This window comes from Cephus cinctus, unplaced genomic scaffold (assembly GCF_000341935.2).
Source record: "Cephus cinctus unplaced genomic scaffold, Ccin1 Ccin1_scaffold0498, whole genome shotgun sequence".
NCBI lineage: Eukaryota > Metazoa > Arthropoda > Insecta > Hymenoptera > Cephidae > Cephus > Cephus cinctus.
In genome coordinates this window covers 150,866-171,660 of record NW_014333168.1, presented here as the reverse complement: position 1 = coordinate 171,660, position 20,795 = coordinate 150,866, and the positions used below count along the sequence as shown (strand labels likewise).

Sequence of the window (20,795 nt, the reverse complement as noted above, 5' to 3'; positions counted from 1 at the left end):
GTAATTTGTTTTTGATATTCTACAATTTCAATGCAATTTTTATCTACTCCGTATTTTCTGCGAGATTTTGATTTAGCCTACATAGATTTTGATTTTGCATACTTCTCAAGAACTATTGAAAAAGCCTATTGACGAAGCACCTCCTGGGCATGCTAAGTGGCGCCATTTCTGAGAGAACTAGTGAACTTTTGCTTTTGCTTTTGCCGAGATGGTAAGGACTGAGGGAACAAGGGGAGAAGATGCGTAAGACGTACGCACGGGAACCAGTGGACTTGAACGATTTCCAATTAAATGTAAAATAAGATTTTAATACGGTAATTTCTTCAACTTGTTTAAATATTTCGCGCAGAATAACGACTGTCAATAAATTAGCTTTCAGAGGATATTGAATCTGGTAGGAGGGTTGAGTCTAGTGAGGGTGTATGTACCCTATAATTTAGTATTTGTTAGAACTTACTTTCCCTGACACCCTCGTAGTCGCGCATTTAACGTGAGGCCACTGTACTGACGAAATTATATCTTTTGTAATGCATATATTAGACCTGTTCACTTTTTTTCATGATGTTCAATCAATATTTCAATTGCTTAACTTTGAAAGTAGTTTTCAAAAACTTTCTCACAAAAGTGGTCACTTAGGGAACATATAATGTTAATAGGCGCATGGAGTAAGTTCTACGCCTCAATAAGATTAAATTGGTTTATATTCTGTTGGAATCAGTCACTTTTGTAGGTTTTTTTTGTGTAGATTACGTTTAAAAAGCTTCATGTCAAGGTAGAGAAAAATGTACAGTTAATAAAAAAAATTCTATTTATTAGCTTTAACTTTTAACTGCCGAAGTCTATAGCTCTTCCCGCGTGATCGTTTTCAGATTAATGATCCGCCTGTCATTAAATGGAAGAAATGTAAGTACGTGACAGGATCTGCGTAAAAAAATTGTTGCTATATTTGTCGTTATAAAAAAATGGTCACACCACATTCTCAACTGGCTGCTGCATGCTGCAACAACGTTGTTGTCACTTCACTGAGTTCATGAGTTGACGAGACTCTATGAATTAACTTAGAGTTGTTCATTGTCAAAGGTTGAGTTGAATTCTCGCGAGTCACTTCAAGAAGTTGTCTAGATTGATCTAAAAGATATGAACAAAAAAGATGACTGATAGTACAGAAGAAAAGGACCATTAAATATGATTGTTTCTTATAATATACCTGGACTCGTATATAATAAGTATGATAATTCCTCGTGGGTTGAAACATATTGAAAATTTTCTCCACAAGCTCCTCGTAAGACCGAAACAACATCACATCGTGGATTATAAAAGTAAAGACCTTGTTTTCGATTGTTATATTCGTTTATAAGAGCAGCTATACCCTGGAAAGATTCAATTAAAAAAAAAACTTATCAGTTTTGTATGAACAATTAATTTAATTATTTTCATTTATATCTAATTACCTTCGCTGCTGTAAAGTCAGCTCCCAACACGTATCTACAATCAACAACAACGGGTAATTGACTAGAACCTTCTTTTCTCCCAGCACGATCCACAGATTGTTTTATGAAATCGACTGCAGGAAAGTAAAGACTGTTTCCTGGCGTAACCAGAAGATACTCTGCTCCGGAGACAGTCTATATGCATAATTAGAATGAAAGTTAGTATACATCGAGACCATTATTTTGGATTAATTATTTTCTTACGTACAACACATTTTTCTACATTGATAATTGGTCGTGCTGATGGATACAATAAGAATATTAAGTTTATCCCAACACCAGCCAGGATGCCATATTCAACACCAATGATGAGACATAGTACAAAAGTGACAAAGGTGGGTATAAGGTCCTTTCGGCTAGATCTCCACATGGGTTTGACCACCTCATACTCGATCATGAATATTACAGCACAAATGATTACTGCTGCCAATGATGCTGAAAGTGTCCAATATAATCAATGTTTAGCTATTTATTTTATTTTGTTCAAGTAATTTTGTATAAAGAACTAACCTTTTGGAATGAAATAGAAGTAAGGCGTTAACAAACTGAGTGCCAACAAGATAAGAATTCCTGTATAAAGTCCACCCATAGGTGTTTTGACACCGCTTGCATGATTAACTGCAGACCTGCTGAAGGAACCAGTAACAGGCATTGCACTGGCACAAGATCCGAGAATATTGCAGACACCCAAAGTAATAAGTTCCTGCGTAGCATCAATGTTATCCCCACTGGCAAAAGCCTTCGCAATAGCAACGTTCCCCAGGACTCCAATTATTGGCACCAGGAAGATGCCATAACCGAGCTCACCGCACATCTCTATGAAACTCACGGTGCTATTGTTCACCTGAGTTGAAAATGGTGGGAAACTAAATGAAGGCAAACCGGATTTTACAGGACCCGTCAGAATAAATGGCGAACCGGAACCGGAAGTCTCCAATTTGTAAGCAACAGCAGAACAGGCAATAACGATAATAGCGTTTCTCGCTGTAGAAATCAGCCACATTACTTTCATTAAGGTCTTTTGCCTCTCTGTTGGCTTCTGTCCTTCTTTGCATAATTTGATGTCTTTCAATTTCTGTTTAACAAATGAGCATTACACAATATTTCACTTGTGAAAAGATTTAATGTTTTTCTTATTTACCCTCAGTATCAGAAGGATTGTTATGCACGAGAAACTCATTCCAGCATCCCAGACCCTCGTGTCGCCAATGTGCGTGATTACTTTGATAATAGTATCTAGAAATCCCGAAGACGAGACCTTGAGACCTAGAAGACCTTTTAGCTGGGAAACGGCAATTATCACCGAAGTGGCAGAAGTGAATCCAACAGTCACCGGTACAGATATAAAATCAATGAGTACACCTGTAGAAATACAAAATTCGTTTCGAACATAATCCCATACATTTTTACAGATCGAAATAAAGTAAAAAATTTACCCAATCGCAAACAAGCCATAAGCAATTGCAGGCAGCCTGTGAGAAATGCAAGTAATATGGCAAAATCCACGCTCCGCCCTTGAACGTACTGATGAGTCATCAGAGCCATTAATGCTGTAGGCCCTATGGTGATTTCCTTACAGGATCCAAGAAAAACGTAAACAATGGCGCCCATAAATGCGGAATAAAGTCCATACTGGAATAAGAAAATCGAAATTGTCAAGAAATAGGTAAATCGAAGATCCCCATAAATTAATATCAACATTAATTTCATAATTATATCAACAAAAGGACACTTGCAAACAATTGTAATGTAATTTGGTATACATAAAAATACATAATTACAGTAATCACTAAAATTTATTAATTACCTGTGGTTCAAGTCCAGCCAAAGTAGCATAAGCCAATGCCTGCGGCATAACAGTGAGTCCTACGGTGATACCAGCAATTGCGTCGCTCATCATTTTTTCCGTATTGTATTTCGGAAGCCATGACAGTATCGGTATTCGTTTTAGAATAAATTTCGTCGCCGAATTCCTGACCGAACGATCTTTCCATCTTTCGTTAAGTTTCATCGCTATACTCGACGTCCTATGCGTGTATCACCTGCAAAAAGAAAGGCAGACGTATTTTATTTTGTTTACATCAACATAAAATAACACGATAAATGCATATCTGCAATGATCAATCACGTAACGTATCCAGTATGTAATTTGAGGTCGATTTAATTAATCAAAAGTTGAATAACGAGTACAAATCGAGAAGGGATAATGTTACCTGAACGTAAGAGTATGTATTAATAATAAAAGACCAACAGAACTTGAATAAGATTTCCGAGGCGCACTGCGGAATTGGATATTTTTAATGACACTGCAAAAATTGTATTATTTATTTCAAATTGCTCATTACCTAACATTTTTAACCACGTGTGTATGAAACAGTGAGAGGACCTTGGAATTATCAACACGCGAACCCATTTCATGGGCACGTAATAATTCATGCGGAATGATCTAAAGTTTTTCGACATTACCCATAATGCCTGTACGTGATTTCTTTTTTATCGATGTTTATAGGTTACGTCGTACGACGAGCTACAACCGTTTTCTTGCTTTACACCTTGTTATGTTTTTCTTACGTGTTTACGTATAAAAACGTGCCAAATCAGTTATGGTATTCGGTTTATCTCAACATTATATATTGAGTAGGATTAGTTAAGCTAGCCTTGAACAGGGCCCGATGTATTATGAAGAAATTAAAATTTAAAAATCAGTCGATCGTTTTAATGATAAAAATTTATTAAAAATGCAGCTCTTCGTCAGTGATCAGTTGTTCAATAATTCTCTTGATTATAACACATTAATTAATTATAGCGCATTAATCTGCGTTAAGCGTTTCAATAAGCTATTTTCGTCATACAGCAGGCGGCTCTTTTAGATTTCGAGGAAATCATACGTCAACATTTTTTCTTCGAATTGGAATACTTTATACACTTAAGCCCGTATTCACAACTCGCTCTTAAAGTCACTAACAGGGTCGCTTGTAGTTAAAAGTCACTAAGAAAAAATTTAAAAGCGCGCTATTAGCACTAAAAGCAAGTTCTGAATACGGGCTTTAAACTCTCAGTAAGGAAGCCAGGTGAACTTATTACTGGAAAAATTAATGAAATCCTAGTGGATTTCAATTCACTTAAAAACAACTAAAATTTAGACAACTTCACAGTCAAATATCATTCGGCAATACTCTTCTTCTATCGCTGGTAACCATTTGCTACTCTATACTGTATTATGAGCATAGCATAACCACATCTTGCTAGTAAGCTGAAAGCAACCGTTAAGAAAACACAAATTCTAAATGCATAACAGGATTTTGTTAGCGAATTGTTCAATTACCGAATACATAACTACGTCAGTCCTAACAACGTGATAAAAGTTAGCAGTCTAAAAATTAGTACTGGAATAAAGTTGCTGTTATTTTCTAGCAAACAATTCAGCAGCAACAGTTGCTTGTAATTCCTTGGCAACAGAGTATTAGGTTCTTGAACATCAGTTGGGTCTTCAAGGTTTTGGCAATTGATGCGTAAAAGATGCATACAACTTGTTCTATATGGTGGCTCTAAATTACTAGTTGATTGATCCACAGCAAATGTATGTACATACAGCAGCTCTTGTAGGCACAATTATTAGACGAGTATGCTTTGCTATCTCAGTTACGCTTCCGTGTGATAATCTTACGTGGACACGCTTGGGCACGCTATAATTTTGGCCGGAGGCCACTTGACACATTGTTGATAGGTCACGAGTTGGCGGTGCTTGCACTTGCATTAACTATTTCACTTCCACATTCAATTACGAAATAATAGCCGGTGCCATGAGACAGCTTCTGGTTAAAATTGCCGGTTCCACAATGTCTTAACACTGTACTCGTTAGAACTCTGTCGAGTGAAGCGGATGGCTAGGTGCTAATATGAATAAGAGAAATAAAAAGAAATACAATTAATTGAGAAATAAATAAAAAGATATTCAAACGATTCGTGCTATCTGTAATGCTATTTTGCTTCCTAATTAGAGTATATTCAAATTTGAAATATATTGGGACAGGTTCGATTGGATAAAACCGATAATAACTTTAATAATAATTTGTTAATTCGATAAATGACGTCCGAGGTTGTACGAATACAATTTTTTTATCAATTGCAAAAAGAAAGACTTCAAAGAAAATATAAGTGTTAATTGATAGAACAAAAAATTAATAAACTATTCAATCATAATTACCTAATAACAGGACGTACAACGGACAAGAAGATCCGATGTTACTTTCACTCGATGAAAAACCAGTCGTAAAATTATTCTTCGTACACTTTCGCAGCGTCTTCAAAATTTCACGTCATTCATCACGCGAGACTCAAGGCACGAATATAAACAAGTCAAACAATGAAGAATACTTGAATCTATTTCGTTTGTGAATCGTAGTGCGCTCCATACCGCATACTGAAAGGCACTCGTACCGTTGAGGTTCTTTATATACGGGGCACTAAGATACCAGTAGGCAAGTAACGTCAACCATGGGAAAAGTTAATACAGCCTTCACAGTTTTTACGAGCATCGAGCGAAGCAGTCAGCGTCACTCTGTAACCAAGCAAAAATTCATATACAGTTTAACAGTCAAAATCATAGTTGAGCCAAGATTACGAAACCCGTAAAAACTTACAACTAGTAAACCTACCGGATGCACGATAAAAACAATTACCACCAAAAATTCTCAAGGCAACTTCGGTCAAACGTAGAAAGAAAATCAAACAATACGTGGTGTGTCAATACACGTCTCTCAGTTCAATGACCAAACATTAACGTCTTGTTATATCACGTAGATACTACATATGTCGTTTTAATCTAATGAATTATTCAGATTATAACTCTGATAATTATTTATGAATTTGAATATTCTATATTTTCTTCTTATCCCACCATAAGTCACGTTTATGTAACTTTTACACGTTTGCTATATGGAATTTATGTGGTCGAGATGCAACCGTTACAAAATGCATTTGCTGAGGTAAACGTTACGTAATGCTATTACTATGTGCGACATGCACGTATCTACAATCGATCTACGAGTTCAATTTGCTTTTTTTTGCAGTTCGCATAAAATGCTTAGTAAATAATATATGGATAGAATTACACGGCATATATGTTAAATATGCTAAAATAGTATGATAAAATATATTTTAGTGCAAAACCATGTACATACATGCCTACTTTGTAACAAGGTTTTGTAGAGTTATTTATGGCTTGTTAAAGAATCCATTGTTTTTTTATTTAAAAAACTGGTGGACCGAGTATGCATTTGACACGAATGCTGTAGGACTTGAAAAATGTTGCTGTTATATAATGTAAAAATAAGCATAAAACTAAACTGGATTAATTGATAAGGATATGATTTTTATTTTTAATCAATACTCTATTGTCCATGGTCATGGTGTCAGATTGTTTATTGGGTTAATTGTAACATGGAATAATTAGATCAATAAGAGCGGAGTCACTTAGCAACATATATGTATAATGGAGGTTGTCATTTTTGCTTGTTTTAATTATTCCCTCATGGTCGAAATGGCAATGATAATAAGGAAGAGAATTCAATTTTGCTATCATTGGCTTTCTTAGTTGTTACTCGTATGACCATGGCTATCTTTTTTCTTAAAACATTTCTTTTGCTATAAAACATCAATGTCAGTTGCATAAAAGTCGAACGAGACAATTTCACCTTTCTAGGTCACACGTAGTTTATGCTTATTCCTTGGATTTTATTGTTAACCAGGATAGATACGTGAGGCGGCCATTTTTATGTGATTTCCTTTGTTCGTTCGTATTTATAATAATTATTGAGTAAACCATAATGGTATTCGCCGTGGGAAAAAGATCATTGTAAGAAGAAAATTGTACGATTATAACAAACGAGTTAATAAACGTTCATTGATTTTCGTTAGTCGTTGATTTCTTTCAATTATATTTGTTTACGCCCTTTGACATTCTCTCACCATCTTTACGGGGATGAACAATTTGTCAATTAAAAGGTCACGTTTTCCAAAAAACATTTTCTAGTAATAACGTGATTTAAGATTTTCAGCAATGAATATCTGCCAGCATGCCAGTGTACTGTGTCAATAAAATCTTTATTTTAAACGTGCAGATACATGCAACAATCAGTTAGGTTAATGGGAATTAATTGTACGATTATTAAAGATTAAATATTTTCTTATAAAACTGTAATAAGCACAGATGCACGTACTGAATACGTGGAAATATAATAGAAGCTATTGATTTTTGTCATAAAGGCCAGCAGTTAATTGACCTTCTGTCGAATGAAATGCAGCATGCAGGATTCTGTATCGAGTACATATAAGCATATTATTACCTACATGTCGTTAGCTTCTCAATATTGATAGCAGATTCATTTTTATCCAATTTCAATTACGAGAAATAATAACGGACAGACGTAAATCCTATATGAAACAGGACCAACCAGGACCAACGACTGCCATCGACTGACGTACTGTAACCGGCATTGTTACAGTTAGAATATCTAAATTTGGAATAGTTGCCACTAGTAGCGCTGCGTGTTAAGTCCAATTCACATTGCTTCAAAATCTTGGCCAATAAGATTCTTGTGCTGTTGCTGATATCAATGGTCTCCAATTCAAATCGTAAAGCAATTGGTAAGAACAGATCCTTTGTCCTGTTTCTTTCATAAAAGTCATTGTACCAGCAGTCTAAGAGTATATCTGAGCTGCCCTGGATGTTTAGTAGTATCGTGATCCTTAGTTGAGTTCGCAAAAGTTATAAATCTATGTGCAAAAGTAGAGGAATTTTAATTTCTACTAGACACGTTTTCTAGCAACTGCTGTATAATGAAATAGTGTTATGGCGGTACGCGATTCGTGTGGAATTGATGTTTGTTCTTAAATTGTTTTATGTAACGAATATTTGTTGAAATACGACACTTTAAGTTTTATAATATTCCTGTAAAGTCGATTCAAAAGGTATGCTTATTTTTACTCTATATGAAAGTATTCATTTGATACTTAGGCGCTGCAACGCACCGGCTTTTTGTAAGCATCATCATAATCAGTTTCATTATCACCATGTCTTGTCTAAATATATGTAATTGTCCTTGTTTCGATGTTTGATGGGTTTGTAAATGTTATTAAAAGTCAATTTGTTTACAGATAGTACGTTGATAGTGGGAAAATATTAACGAAGGAATTAATTCGTGTATACCTATATGGTTTATAGTGGAAGTTTATCTTTACTGTTTTAAGTAACTTGATATTAGGTGTCGTTGAGTTTGCGAGTTATAAATTTCGAAGAATTGATAACTGTATGTTGTTAGGTTCCTATATCTATTTATCATTCACTTAGAAAATTTTTCACACAGGTTTTGAATGTTCTAAAATTTTTATTGGATTCATTCAGTTTTTCCATCGTTTGTTGGATTTGTCCAGATGTAATTTGTTTTTTATAATTTTATATTCTATTTCATAATCTGTGCACTAATTTGTTTTTAAGGGATTAAATGGCTGCTAAAAGTAAAAACAGCAAAGAAGCGTTGGCTTCTACTTCTTCTAATATTGTTAGCAAAATCCATAAGATGGAATGGCTTAAACAAGATCCCTGGTTGAATATGGAGTACGTTTTCTTTCTTCATTTCTTAAATTTCATTAATTTATTAATTAATATGCTTTTTTATAGTTGCTTGTATGCAATGTGAAATCATATTGATAGTTTGTCTTTTGCTAGGAAATCTTACGCAGAACATGTATTAAAAGATTTACCATCAAAGAAGGATGACGAGTACTTCTCAGGAACGAAGTCGACGAAGAAGAAAAAAGAGAAAAAACCTAAACCCAATAAGATTATTGACAATATACAAGACAACGTGACTTCAGATAATGTACAGTCCACACATTCAGAAACTACAGAAAAGTCTGCAGTGCCTACTCGCAAGAAGAGTAATCAAAGTATGACTCCTAATACGAACCCAGTGCAAAGCGATATTGTAAATCCTTGGAATCAGAATACCAGTGTTGTAGATGTACTATTCCCTAATGTTCAATCGACAACAGTTCAGTGCATGAACGAAGAAGAGATGCTGAGTATGGCGTTAGCAGAAAGCATTGCAACAGCTCAACTGGAATATCATAGAAAAGAAACTAATGAACAAAAAAATCCATCTAACATATTGTATGATGATTCAGACGATGATGGAGGCTGGTACGTATTATCTGTGAACTTGGTCTTACTCTGTAAGAAATATAATTAAATGGTAACTATTATAATATGTGTACAATAGGGGAGTTGTGAAGAGAAATCTTCCGGATCTAGAAGAAATTACTGAGAAGCAGACTTCGCATAATCTGTATGATAGCAACAACAATGACAATATAAAGTGTTCTTCAGCTACAGAAATCCAAGCTAAATTTTCGAGCAGCGGAACCTGCAAAGATAAAGATCTGGAAAGAAAACCAGGTACTGTAAAACCAATTCTACCATCTTCTGTTAAGATTTCAGTGGAGAATAGCAATGATAAATGTACGGAAGGTGCAGGATCTCTAAAAAAAGATGATGTAGATGATTTAACAAAATCAAAAGATATGCAAATATCCAGTGAAAAATCTGATCTTGTTTCGCGACCTGACACCTCTGTGAAGATAGATAAATATGGTCGAGTTGGTGGATATACAGAAAGACATTTGTTTATGGGAAGAGGCGCCCGTCGCAAGGAACAAGAATATTTTAAAGAGCACGGCGCCGCGCTCGGTTTAATAAAACTTCCAGATCAAAATTCAAACAGACAGCTACCAAAGAAGAGTGAAGATACAAAAAAAATGGTTAAGCCTAGTGACTACGGCTTCTTTAGGAAGTCTGGAATTAATATATATCAGGAATCTAATCAGCTTAAAAAATCTGATTCTAATTCCGATTTATTTCCAACGGACTTTAGATATTCTAGAGGTAACGACAAATATTCAGAGAATCGTCAAACCAAGCGGGATGAATTTTCTAATCGCAATCAAATTCCTGAAACTAATAGATATCAGGAATCTAATCAGCTTAAAAAATCTGGTTCTGATTCCTATTCATTTCCAACGGACTTTAGATATTCTAGAGGTAACAATAAATATTCAGAGAATCGTCAAATCAAGCGGGATGAATTTTCTAGTCGCAATAAAATTCATGGTGAACTAAGAAGTATTAGAGGTACTGGGGCGAATATGCAAAAAATTAAAGAACAAGATACTGCTGATTCACATAATCAAAGAAGCGTGGATTTAATTGACAATATGAATAGCGGAATGAAATTTGAACATTCCCATGAGATACAAGAATCAAAAATGAAGAAAAGCGACATAAATTCCGAAAAGATTAAGTTTTTACACGATATAGAAGAAATTGAACGCTCCACGTCTACTCCAGAACCGAAAGGAAATTTGTCAGTATCTCGTATTCAAAAGTCTAAATTAGATGAATCGTTGACTTCGGTAGTACCGGATACGACTACTGAACTCATGCCTTCCACCCAGAATTCCAATAATTCATTGATTCAGAATTCATTCGCTATTGAAGCAGCAAACGATCAATCGATCAATAATACTGAAGGGAAAAGTGATGCGAATTTCAAAGATCATACAGATATCAATAATGTCAATAACGATTCTAGTAAACATTCTGCACAGTCTTGTGTACTTAACGATAGCCATGAACAAATAATTGATTCGCCCAATTCGCAAGTCAATCATTTACTAATGGCCTCATCGTCAATCCATGAGCAGATCGCATTGTCTGCAGAGCATTATGCTGAACAATCGGCGCGAAATTTGAAAGAACTTCAGTGTCTTCAATATTTGCAATATCTTCAACAGCAATGCGAAGGTACCAAGAGTGAGAATTATAATTATCCGAATATTCAATCTCAGACGGTTCAATCAATGTCAGAAATTTCTCCATTATCAAATTCGCAATATGCCAATTTAGCTGGTCCAGCATTTCCTGACCCAAATTACTTATTACCAAATATGCAATCATCCAATACATTGATGCAAGTGCCAGTAAGTGCCATGCAAGTTATGCCAGATCGATTTTCACCCACTCAAAATTTATCTTCAAATTTGTCACGACACAGTCAGTTTGCATATTTTCCGCGCACTGCCAACATTACGTTTCCTAATGGTCATCCACCATTTTCACCATATCAAAATGTACCCGTACAAAGTATGCAACGTGAAAATATGTATCAAGAATGTGGAGCACAAGCAAATCTTTCTACCGGCATAAGTCAGTCGGATTATTTGACTTTTCTGGCGCAAAACAGTCAAAATCTTATGCGAAATTTTGCAAGTGTACAAAATCCTTTGATGGATCTGAAATGTCAATCTTATCACACTGATAACAACAGCGTTCAGATGATGAGCAGTCAAAATTTAAGGGAACGTGTCAATTTGTCGGAAGTACCAGCTACTCATTATTATAATGACTTTTTTCCACGTAGCGATGCAACTAACGAACGTGGGAAAATTGAAAATTGTACAAAACCCCCGCCGGGTTATAAGAGTCTTGGAACTGATTATGAAAAAGATAATCAAATTTCGTCCGAACAAAAAAGGGTAATTGTGGATAACTTCGAAATTCGTTTGCCCAGTTTTCACGCAAGCAAAGATCAAATTCGCGATATTCCTCAAGCGAATCCTATGCCGAACTTTCCACACCTTCCTCAAGATGCGCAGACTTTAATGACGTTACTGTTAAATGCACAAGTAGGCAATCAGTTTAATAACAATGTGGCGGGAAATTTAAATTACTATAATCAAACAGGCCCTAATTCTAATATGATGGATTATACTCAAAGTATGCCTTACCAATTTCAAATGAATTCTACGAATCCTGTGCAAACTTCCATTTCGAATTTGGAAATGGCCAGAATACCCATTTCTTCCAGTACTATGAAAATCACGAGTAATTCGATTGCGATAAATTCGCAAAACGATAATTCAAGTAATGAGCAGTATGATATTCCACCGATGATATCACCCTTAAGTTGCATGAATTACAATACGTGTAAGGATTCAACGACCCCCTTAAATTCATATCAGTCATATTCACAATCGAATATTGATCCGCGATTGGGAATTGATAATATTGCCCAGCAGAATTCATATCCTTTATCCAATAAGGATCCAGGCAATAAATGTCCAAATCTATCAATACGCAGTATTGGCCGAGGAAGGGGTTTTCCCTTAAAATCAAAGAATTTATAAACATGACAGATAAAGTGTAACTTAATCAAACACAAATATGTGATTTATTATTTGCCAAAAATTGGGTATTATCAGACTTAGTAGAACTGGGTATTTTAAAAGAGTCAGAGATTTGCATCGTAGCAATGAGGTTTGAAGCAAATGAAAATAAGAAGTACAGTAAGTTTTCTTCAGATCTTAAGTCATAAGTTTGTATTTTTCTAGCAAGAACAATTTTTTTTAGACAATTTCATAAATTGTCATATTAATAATTTAGTTCTTATAGATTTTTCATATAAACCGTTTTTCCAAGTCATGGCAAGCGTTTCATCTTAATATACTTTTTATCCATATTATAATAACATTAATGTTGTCCCTTCGCGCGTTATAAAACTATTGTGGACTAATTATTGTCATTATATTTTTCCTGTTGTCATTACAACTATTAGGGCAACGCTGCCAGTATTAATATAACAATAATTATTTTCGTATGCTAAAAAATGAATAATTATATTTTTTTACGACATCTTGCGTGCCTCTACTTATAATATATATACGAGTTATTATTCATTCCTGTTTGTCTTATATGCTATGAACATATTTAGAAATAATATTATGATTTCCAAAAATCATAAGGAAGCGGGTTTGCTATTCACGATCACAAATTCGGTACAATTAATAAGATGATGGATGGATTTTCTTATAATTTTGTGAAAATTCTCTATGAAAAAATCAATTTCATGTATGCGTTATATTACGTAATTAAGTTCCTTGGCGACGAATGCGTAGATGTATGGTCGTCTATGATTAAGTTAGTATAAGTCATACAGCGTTCGTCTTAAGGTGCCTGAGTCAAAAGTTTCACTTATTAAGTTTATGTAATCTCATGATTTAATATCTAATAATCTTGACTTAGCTTTTAGTTTTTTAGAATTTATGCAACGAATTTAAAAAGTAAATAGAATAGCTTTTTAGTTACCCTCATATTATTCTTTTTATTCTCATTAAAACATTCTATAGAATATGATTATTGGTTGCGAACCAAATTATGACATATTTTTTGTTCTAAATTGTTGACAGATATGTTCGCAGTGGCGAAAATGTTCACAGTTTATAAATATATTATACGTGTTATTAAATATGTACAAGTTTGATGTACGTTGTCTTGATCATTTATTTGAAGGTACTTCGCATAGGAATCTTTTTCTTATAAATATTTGTGTACTTTATTCTTCCTGCTGTTCCGTATAAAATCATAGATTTGTGCTAACTGTTTCTTCTTCGTTAGATCTATTTTTGACATTTGGTAAGTTCAATATTTTCAGTCTTGTTTCTGTCAATGTACGATTTTTCATTACAAGGTGTTTCAGGATGGTAATGAGTTCTACTTCGGAGTGCGCAGTCAATATTGGATCATTTGAAAAGGACTGAACACATTGTAATATTTCTTGTCTTGCTTGGAGCATCACAAAGTTACAATCGCGACTCTTTAAGTCCTTTATCACAGCATTCAGGCCCTGATTGAACAATTTTATGATTTAATGACCAAACCTTTTTTTACCTATGTATTTAGACTAATGATAATCTTTAGTATATTAAAATATAATTTCTTGATCTTACCTGAACAGCAGTAAAGTCTATCCTGTCTATATGTTTACAATCCAATACGACGTTCGTCATTGCTCTTGGATTATTAACACTCTTCTGATGTTTTTCAGCAATTGCTTCTGTTAAGTGTTTTCGCACATAGTTAACAGAGGGAAACAAGAGTCCTGCGCTGGGTCTGACTAGAATGTATCCTGGTGCAGGAGTCTTTAATTAAGATTGAATTAAGTTAGCATCGGTCTGCAAGTACTGTTCTTAATATAAGCTTTGATACACTTACACTTCTGTATTCTATGTACATTATTGGCCTTGAGTTAAAGTACAGAAGAATAGCTAAATCTATAGCCACGCCAATTATAATTCCTAACTCAACTCCTGCAAACAGGCAGGCGAAGAATGTGGTTAATGCTGGGATTAAATCCTTTTCTGTAAGTAAAATCAATGCTTAGTAACCAAAGCCAAATATTCTATGTTGCACTTGTTATTTAAAATAAAGACTTACTGCTGCATTTCCAAATAGGTTGCACCATGCCGACTTCTATCATAAAGATGACAGCGCAAATTATTACAGAGCTGAGCGTTGCTTTTGGAATGTAATAAAAATATGGTGTCAGAAGACTGAGAGCAAGTATAACAATTGATCCTAAAAGTTAAAACTTCCTTTTAATTATACTATTACAATATAATGTATTTTCTTCCTAATATATTAGCAGATATTTCTACATACCTGTATATAAACCAGCCATAGGTGTTTTCACACCAGATGCATTGCTCACAGCACTTCTTGAAAATGATCCAGTCACTGGCATGGAATGAAAGAATGAGCCAACCGCATTGCAGACTCCCAACGTTAAAATTTCTTGTGTGGCGTCCAAGGTCTTTCCGTGTGCTTAATTGCATAAATATATAAGCCAAAAAATATATAAATTACACATAATTTGTTGTAATAACTTCCAGTGAAACTGAGGCGCATGATTTTTACTTACAAAATGCTTTTGCTATAGCAACGTTCCCTATGACTGAGATCAGGGGAACAATGATGATGCCTGTACCAAGAGTTTTACACATCTCGAGGAATCCGACGGTGTCATTTCCGGTAGTAATGGAGAACGGTGGCAGATTAAAACTTGGAAGTCCCGAGTCGATGTGACCAGTAAGAAGATAAGGCGTTTCTCCAGTGCGACATACAAAAACGTAGGACATGATGGCGCAAGCTATTACCAATATGGCGTTCCTTCCTGTCCCGAGGAACCACAAGGTTCTTTTCATTAGTTTATTGGTAGTTTCAGTCTCCTTTATTCTCTACAATATGTGCACAGTTTGGTTATATAAAAAAAATGGAGACAACGGAAACTAATCATATTCTTTTTTTAATTAGGAACCTTACCTTCAGCGTGAGAAGAAAAATTATACAACAGCAGGAAAGAATTAAATCCGCCATCCTTGAGTTATTAATATTGTTATAAAGTTCCTCCCACGTTTCTACGAATCCTTCGCTCTTGATGGACACACCGATGATACCTTTTATTTGGCTACAGGCGATAATTACACTCGCTGCTGATGTGAATCCGGACACCACTGGCGTGGAAACAAATTCCACGAGGAATCCTAATCGTAAAATGCCAAGAGTCATTGTCACGCATCCTGACAAGAAACAAAGTAAAATGGCATACTCTGGCACCCCTCTAAAACGATAAAATATGTTATGACAGTTTAGTATCATTAACTGTTTTCAATCACCAACGATTACACGATAGGATTTGTCCCGTTTAAAAAGGCAATTGACAGTCATTTCATGGTCATCGGTCTTTTTTTTATTTGTTTTTTTATCGGAAAAATTATACGTACACGGTCTCCGTGTGAAATCGGTTTAGAAACGATGAGGGTAATTGGAGCGTCATTAGGTCGGTAAGCTAGAGTGAACACGTAATCTAATTATGTTCACTGTCACGAACGTCCAATTATCGCTCGCCGTTTCTCCGATATAATTTGAACTCTAATTTAACTTACCTGGCATAAGTGAAGGTCAGTAGTGAAAGAAGTGCTGTGGGACCGATATTTATTTCCGGGCAGGTGCCCAGAAATATGTACACCAAACTTCCCGCGAAAGCACTGTAAAGTCCGTATTGTGGTCCCAGGCCTGCCAGGGCAGCGTATGCGATAGCCTTAAGCGTAACTTTTAATTAGCTATGTCACTTTTAATTATTATAAGTTATAATTATTACCTGCGGTATCAATGTTAATCCAATTGTAAGACCTGCCACGAGATCACTTACGACATCGTGGGTGGTATACGCAGGTAACCATCTTGTTATGGGTATTCTTCTCCTGACCAGCCTTAACACATTCACTTTTGTCATCTTTTTTTTTCTTTTCCTTCGCCTTGCTAGAAAAAATAACGATTTCGTATCTTTGGACGTTATTATTGGAATGCTTAACGAAAGTGTACTATAAGAAAATGTAAATGATATTCGAATACATACGTATGTACATTGTTTACTTAATAATTTTCATCACCGATTATTAAAGCTGATATTCTTTCTACAAGTATGTAATAATATTTTTATCTGACAGTTAAAGTATACATTGATCACATTTTGAAATCTACTCCTTTTCGTTATGCATCAGAAAATTTACGAGCATTTATAACGGACTCTTTTATTATCAGGACACTGTTATGCAATCAATCGATTATTAACGAGAAAAAGAATGAACTTGACCGAGTTTTACACGATTTTCATAGTGTCTGGACAATGCAAGGTAGACTAATTTACAGTCAAGGCTGGTTAAATTGTTAGAATTAAGAAGGCTCAATGCTCTTTCGAATTATAATAAAAGGTGGGGAACAAAATATTTTCGTACAGAGAGTTTATCGACTCTTAAGTACAATAGGAGGATCTATGGTATGAATTTTCTGAAGTTTCTTCGTTTTTTCGTATTTATTGAATTTTATGTCAATTATATCAACGTTTGCCTTGTATTTCTTTCACAACCTTGTTTTTAAAAGCTACCGTGGTATACATATTTATGGCATATTATTGTAGCCGTACGAATACCCAATGACCCAGACAACATAAGTTCAAAAGCCATCTCTAAGATGTCTTAAAGACAACTTCTGTGCCATTAGACGTCTTAAAGACGACTTTACGACATTGTGTGTTGTCTGGGGAAGTAGGGTAAATACTTATTTTATCTCAAAAGATGAATGAAGGTCCAGGTCAAGAGATAAATCGGCTATGCGAATCGTTCCCTAATGCGTTTATTTTAATTGATTGCCAATCAATTCCACACGAAGGAAAAACAGCAGGAGGGATTCGATGATTTAAGTTCATTACAAATCTGAATTTTAATTCTCATATATTATACCTATCGATAATCATTAGCAAGCAGCCAACGAGGTGTCACTGAATTAGGATAATTTATAGCTGGAGGCTAAACTCAGCATTGTCTAGTATTAAATTTTAAGTATTAAATAATTTTGTTGACTTCAAAAATGAATGATCATCCGATATAAATGTCGAAAGTAAACGTGAATGATTATTTAAAAAAATTATACAAATCAAAAGTCAATTTTGATCACTAAGAAATAGTATTCATTTTTAAAACGTTCATCGTGATGAACATGCGATCAACGGAAAAGAAATGTCAATTAAAATTAATGAAAATTATCCTTTTTATCGGCATCCTTCACAAAGCAAGCTAATAGACGGCGTTTATATACTTCGTTTTAAGAAAAGTCTGTGTCTGACTATAAAAGTTAATTTATTAGCATTGTGCGCATACCGGATTATACAACCAAAGCGTACCGTCTGAAGCTAACAAGCCGATTTCATTCTTGTGCCAAGACCATATTCAGCTGATGCGTTTGGGCTGAATAACCCGGTATAATCAAGCCAACCTTAGCAATAAAGTTAGCCCTATTATATCTGAATGAATGAAGTAAAAACTTTTGTCAACGAAGGCCACGATATTCCAGACTGATTGATACCTGCCATTAAGTCATTGCGGACACGTGGTTAAGTAATTAAGTCTCGTTATTATATCATATTGACCTTCCGGCGAATCCTCAAACCAGACAGTCAATTCTATTTATGAAGTATGGAAACTGTTATATCGTATATTATGGATGAATACTACAGACATACCGTTAAATGAATATTGATTTACATAACAATTAGAATTGCTTATTTTAACCGGATGCAATGGATGTACAGTTATCATTGATAAATGTTCATATTGAATTGGATATTAAACTATAACCGTCATCCGACATGAATTTCAATCGAGGGGACTAGTCATCTATGATTTACAATGTATAACAGTCCCCTGAATCTTCTACTAATTATTTATGATAACTATAACCATATAAATGTTTAAACAATTATTTTATTACCTGATAAAAATCACGTGGTACTTGCTGCTTTTAGTATTTAATAAAAAATATTTACACTCTAGTCCATCGACAAAACATCAGATCTTTCGTTAAACATAAGTAATATAAAATTAAAGATTTTTCACTTTGTGGAGTTAATTAGTTATATGCAGGAGTTAATTATCGGTCACTTATTACTTTTTAATGAAATCATTCAAAACGTCAATGTATACTTTTAATAAATCCTTAAATTCACGCTGTCATTACATTTTTACATACAATATTCATGAAGTCTCGAGAATGTCTTTCTTCGTCGTAACGATCAGTCAAAATATCTTGAATTTATTATCCATAACAGAAATTCGTTTTAACACCGCGTTATTTGTAATTAAATGTGGGTACGTTGCGCGAACTCTTTTAAATTCGTCCACTCACGCCGCGTTACACGACAGAACGAAACTAGTCGTGTCAGTTAGGCTCGCTCGATTCCCGAGGACTCTCACCTGATCTTAAACGTTAACATTTAGATATATATATATGTGTGTGTGTGTGTGTGTGTGTGTGTGTGTGTGTGTGTGTTTGGGTGTGTGCACTCTTTTGACACGTAGTCACAGATGTTGAACACGATTTTTTGTTCTTACTTTGACCCAGGACACCGGGTATATAAATGGCGTGTCCGAAGGATAAGATAAAACAGGATAATCAGCGTAGGAGTGGATCACGCGTCTGCGCATGCGCGCTGGCGTCTCTACTAAAGACGAAACGTCATAACGGACAGTAAACATAAATCACATTCAATTTGTCCGGCAAATTGGTCTTTTGGTTAGCGTTCGCATCTTCGCGAGATACGGAACGCACGTTAATACTTATCACGTATCACATGACAGGAGTGAAGATGCTTGTGGACAGGTTTCAGCGAATTAACAAACTTAGGATTACTCGAAAGCCCGATCATTGTTACAGGGTTATAAGGTTTGGTGTTTTTATTTTGTTGAATAATATATCTTTTTCAAGTTCATCAAACCAATTTTATCATTATCACTTATCGCTTCCGCGTAGTCTGATATCTTTTAACGCTTTTATACGCTTTACTTAGGTTTTCTTTTATTTACTTTCTTCTTGTAGTTTTTGTTTATATATACAGGTAGAGTTTTGTGAATTACACTTTACGGACTTTCTTTTTCTCGACATTGGACTATTACTTTCTTCAATGAAGAAGCTTGGTGAAAGTTTTACTTCGTTCTTGTCTTGTTTATCCGATTGGTGGGTTTACCTTGACTTATTTTCTTTATTAAAGTAAAAATATCCGTGTCTGCCTTTTCTGGGTACTTTTTTCAATGGCTAATAGCTTTTTCATTATCCAGTTTTCTTACGCCTTTTACTCACTCTTATTTCGCCAGGATAAAGTACTAAGTTTAAGACTCAAAATGAATTTTATTAGTTTCTGAATAAATCTTTCTTGACTATTGACAGGCTTTTGTTTTAAATATTGATCCATGCGTCAGAGATAATTTAAGTATTAATTTCCATTATCCCGCTCAAGCATAACCTCAACTTTGTGATCGTATTGTCGCAACTCTAATCTTTATGGAATTTTAATGTAATAAATAAATTTTGAATATATCTTAGGCAATTTATTTTTATTTCAATCACAATTCACATTGAATCTTTTGATTTTTAACGATGTACAAATAATATCAGCGATGCTCTATGCACGCGTATTGATCGAGCTTCGGTGTTATAAATTTCAATGCTATTTCAAAACATGCCTGTGTCATTCTCTTATTATTCTTTGTGATCAAGAGAACCTTGAGGCTTCCTGGAACTTAAAGCAAATATCACAGCTGGCAAATCCAGCGGCAACGGGAATCCAAGAACAAAGTTCTTCAGGGTACATGTCCACATATTTATTACGCAACGTAGAGTGCACGAGATGCACTCTTTTGAAACGTAAAAAATTGAAAATCTAACGTATACCTCTTTAAACGGTAATTTGTTAACATCATCGTACAGAACTTTTCAAGGTTATCTCTTCGGCAGTCACAACTCTAGTATACATAATCAGGTATGTCTATAGGTATACGCAAACATATATATATATATAT

The 20,795-nt window shown here is 34.7% G+C and overlaps 3 protein-coding genes across 12 annotated transcripts; 1 reads left to right on the top strand and 2 right to left on the bottom strand.

Annotated features, from left to right (window-relative positions):
* Positions 1-287: 287 nt before the first annotated feature.
* LOC107268242 (sodium-independent sulfate anion transporter) lies at positions 288-7,989 on the bottom strand. 5 transcript variants are annotated; one of them, XM_015740832.2, is made up of 11 exons: positions 7,838-7,989; positions 5,698-6,051; positions 3,836-5,384; positions 3,298-3,532; positions 2,927-3,122; positions 2,632-2,852; positions 2,001-2,565; positions 1,699-1,925; positions 1,452-1,625; positions 1,208-1,370; positions 288-1,128 (listed from the first exon to the last, which is right to left on the bottom strand). In XM_015740832.2, exons 4-11 carry the CDS (start codon positions 3,499-3,501, stop codon positions 980-982), a joined length of 1,899 nt encoding a protein of 632 aa, XP_015596318.1. In that variant the 5' UTR covers positions 3,502-3,532; positions 3,836-5,384; positions 5,698-6,051; positions 7,838-7,989; the 3' UTR covers positions 288-979. The 5 variants fall into 5 exon arrangements, with proteins under 5 accessions (XP_015596318.1, XP_024941307.1, XP_024941308.1 ...); XM_025085539.1 differs by having other exon boundaries at positions 4,878-5,384; XM_025085540.1 differs by having other exon boundaries at positions 5,083-5,384.
* Positions 7,990-8,105: 116 nt separating this feature from the next.
* LOC107268240 lies at positions 8,106-13,864 on the top strand. Of its 5 annotated transcripts, none has more exons than XM_015740823.2 (4): positions 8,106-8,138; positions 8,989-9,108; positions 9,220-9,693; positions 9,773-13,864. In XM_015740823.2, the coding sequence occupies exons 2-4, from the start codon at positions 8,996-8,998 to the stop codon at positions 12,732-12,734; spliced, it is 3,549 nt and encodes a 1,182-aa protein (XP_015596309.1). In that variant the 5' UTR covers positions 8,106-8,138; positions 8,989-8,995; the 3' UTR covers positions 12,735-13,864. The 5 variants fall into 5 exon arrangements, with proteins under 5 accessions (XP_015596309.1, XP_015596312.1, XP_015596308.1 ...); XM_015740826.2 differs by lacking the exon at positions 8,106-8,138 and adding an exon at positions 8,166-8,349; XM_015740822.2 differs by lacking the exon at positions 8,106-8,138 and adding an exon at positions 8,166-8,462.
* Positions 13,863-20,757, bottom strand: LOC107268241 (sodium-independent sulfate anion transporter). 2 transcript variants are annotated; one of them, XM_025085534.1, is made up of 11 exons: positions 18,712-20,757; positions 16,802-16,859; positions 16,544-16,704; positions 16,329-16,483; positions 15,706-16,003; positions 15,305-15,620; positions 15,046-15,207; positions 14,821-14,961; positions 14,599-14,744; positions 14,334-14,525; positions 13,863-14,230 (listed from the first exon to the last, which is right to left on the bottom strand). In XM_025085534.1, exons 2-11 carry the CDS (start codon positions 16,809-16,811, stop codon positions 13,967-13,969), a joined length of 1,845 nt encoding a protein of 614 aa, XP_024941302.1. In that variant the 5' UTR covers positions 16,812-16,859; positions 18,712-20,757; the 3' UTR covers positions 13,863-13,966. The 2 variants fall into 2 exon arrangements, with proteins under 2 accessions (XP_024941302.1, XP_015596313.1); XM_015740827.2 differs by lacking the exon at positions 16,802-16,859 and having other exon boundaries at positions 18,712-20,755.
* Between the last annotated feature and the right edge of the window lie 38 nt (positions 20,758-20,795).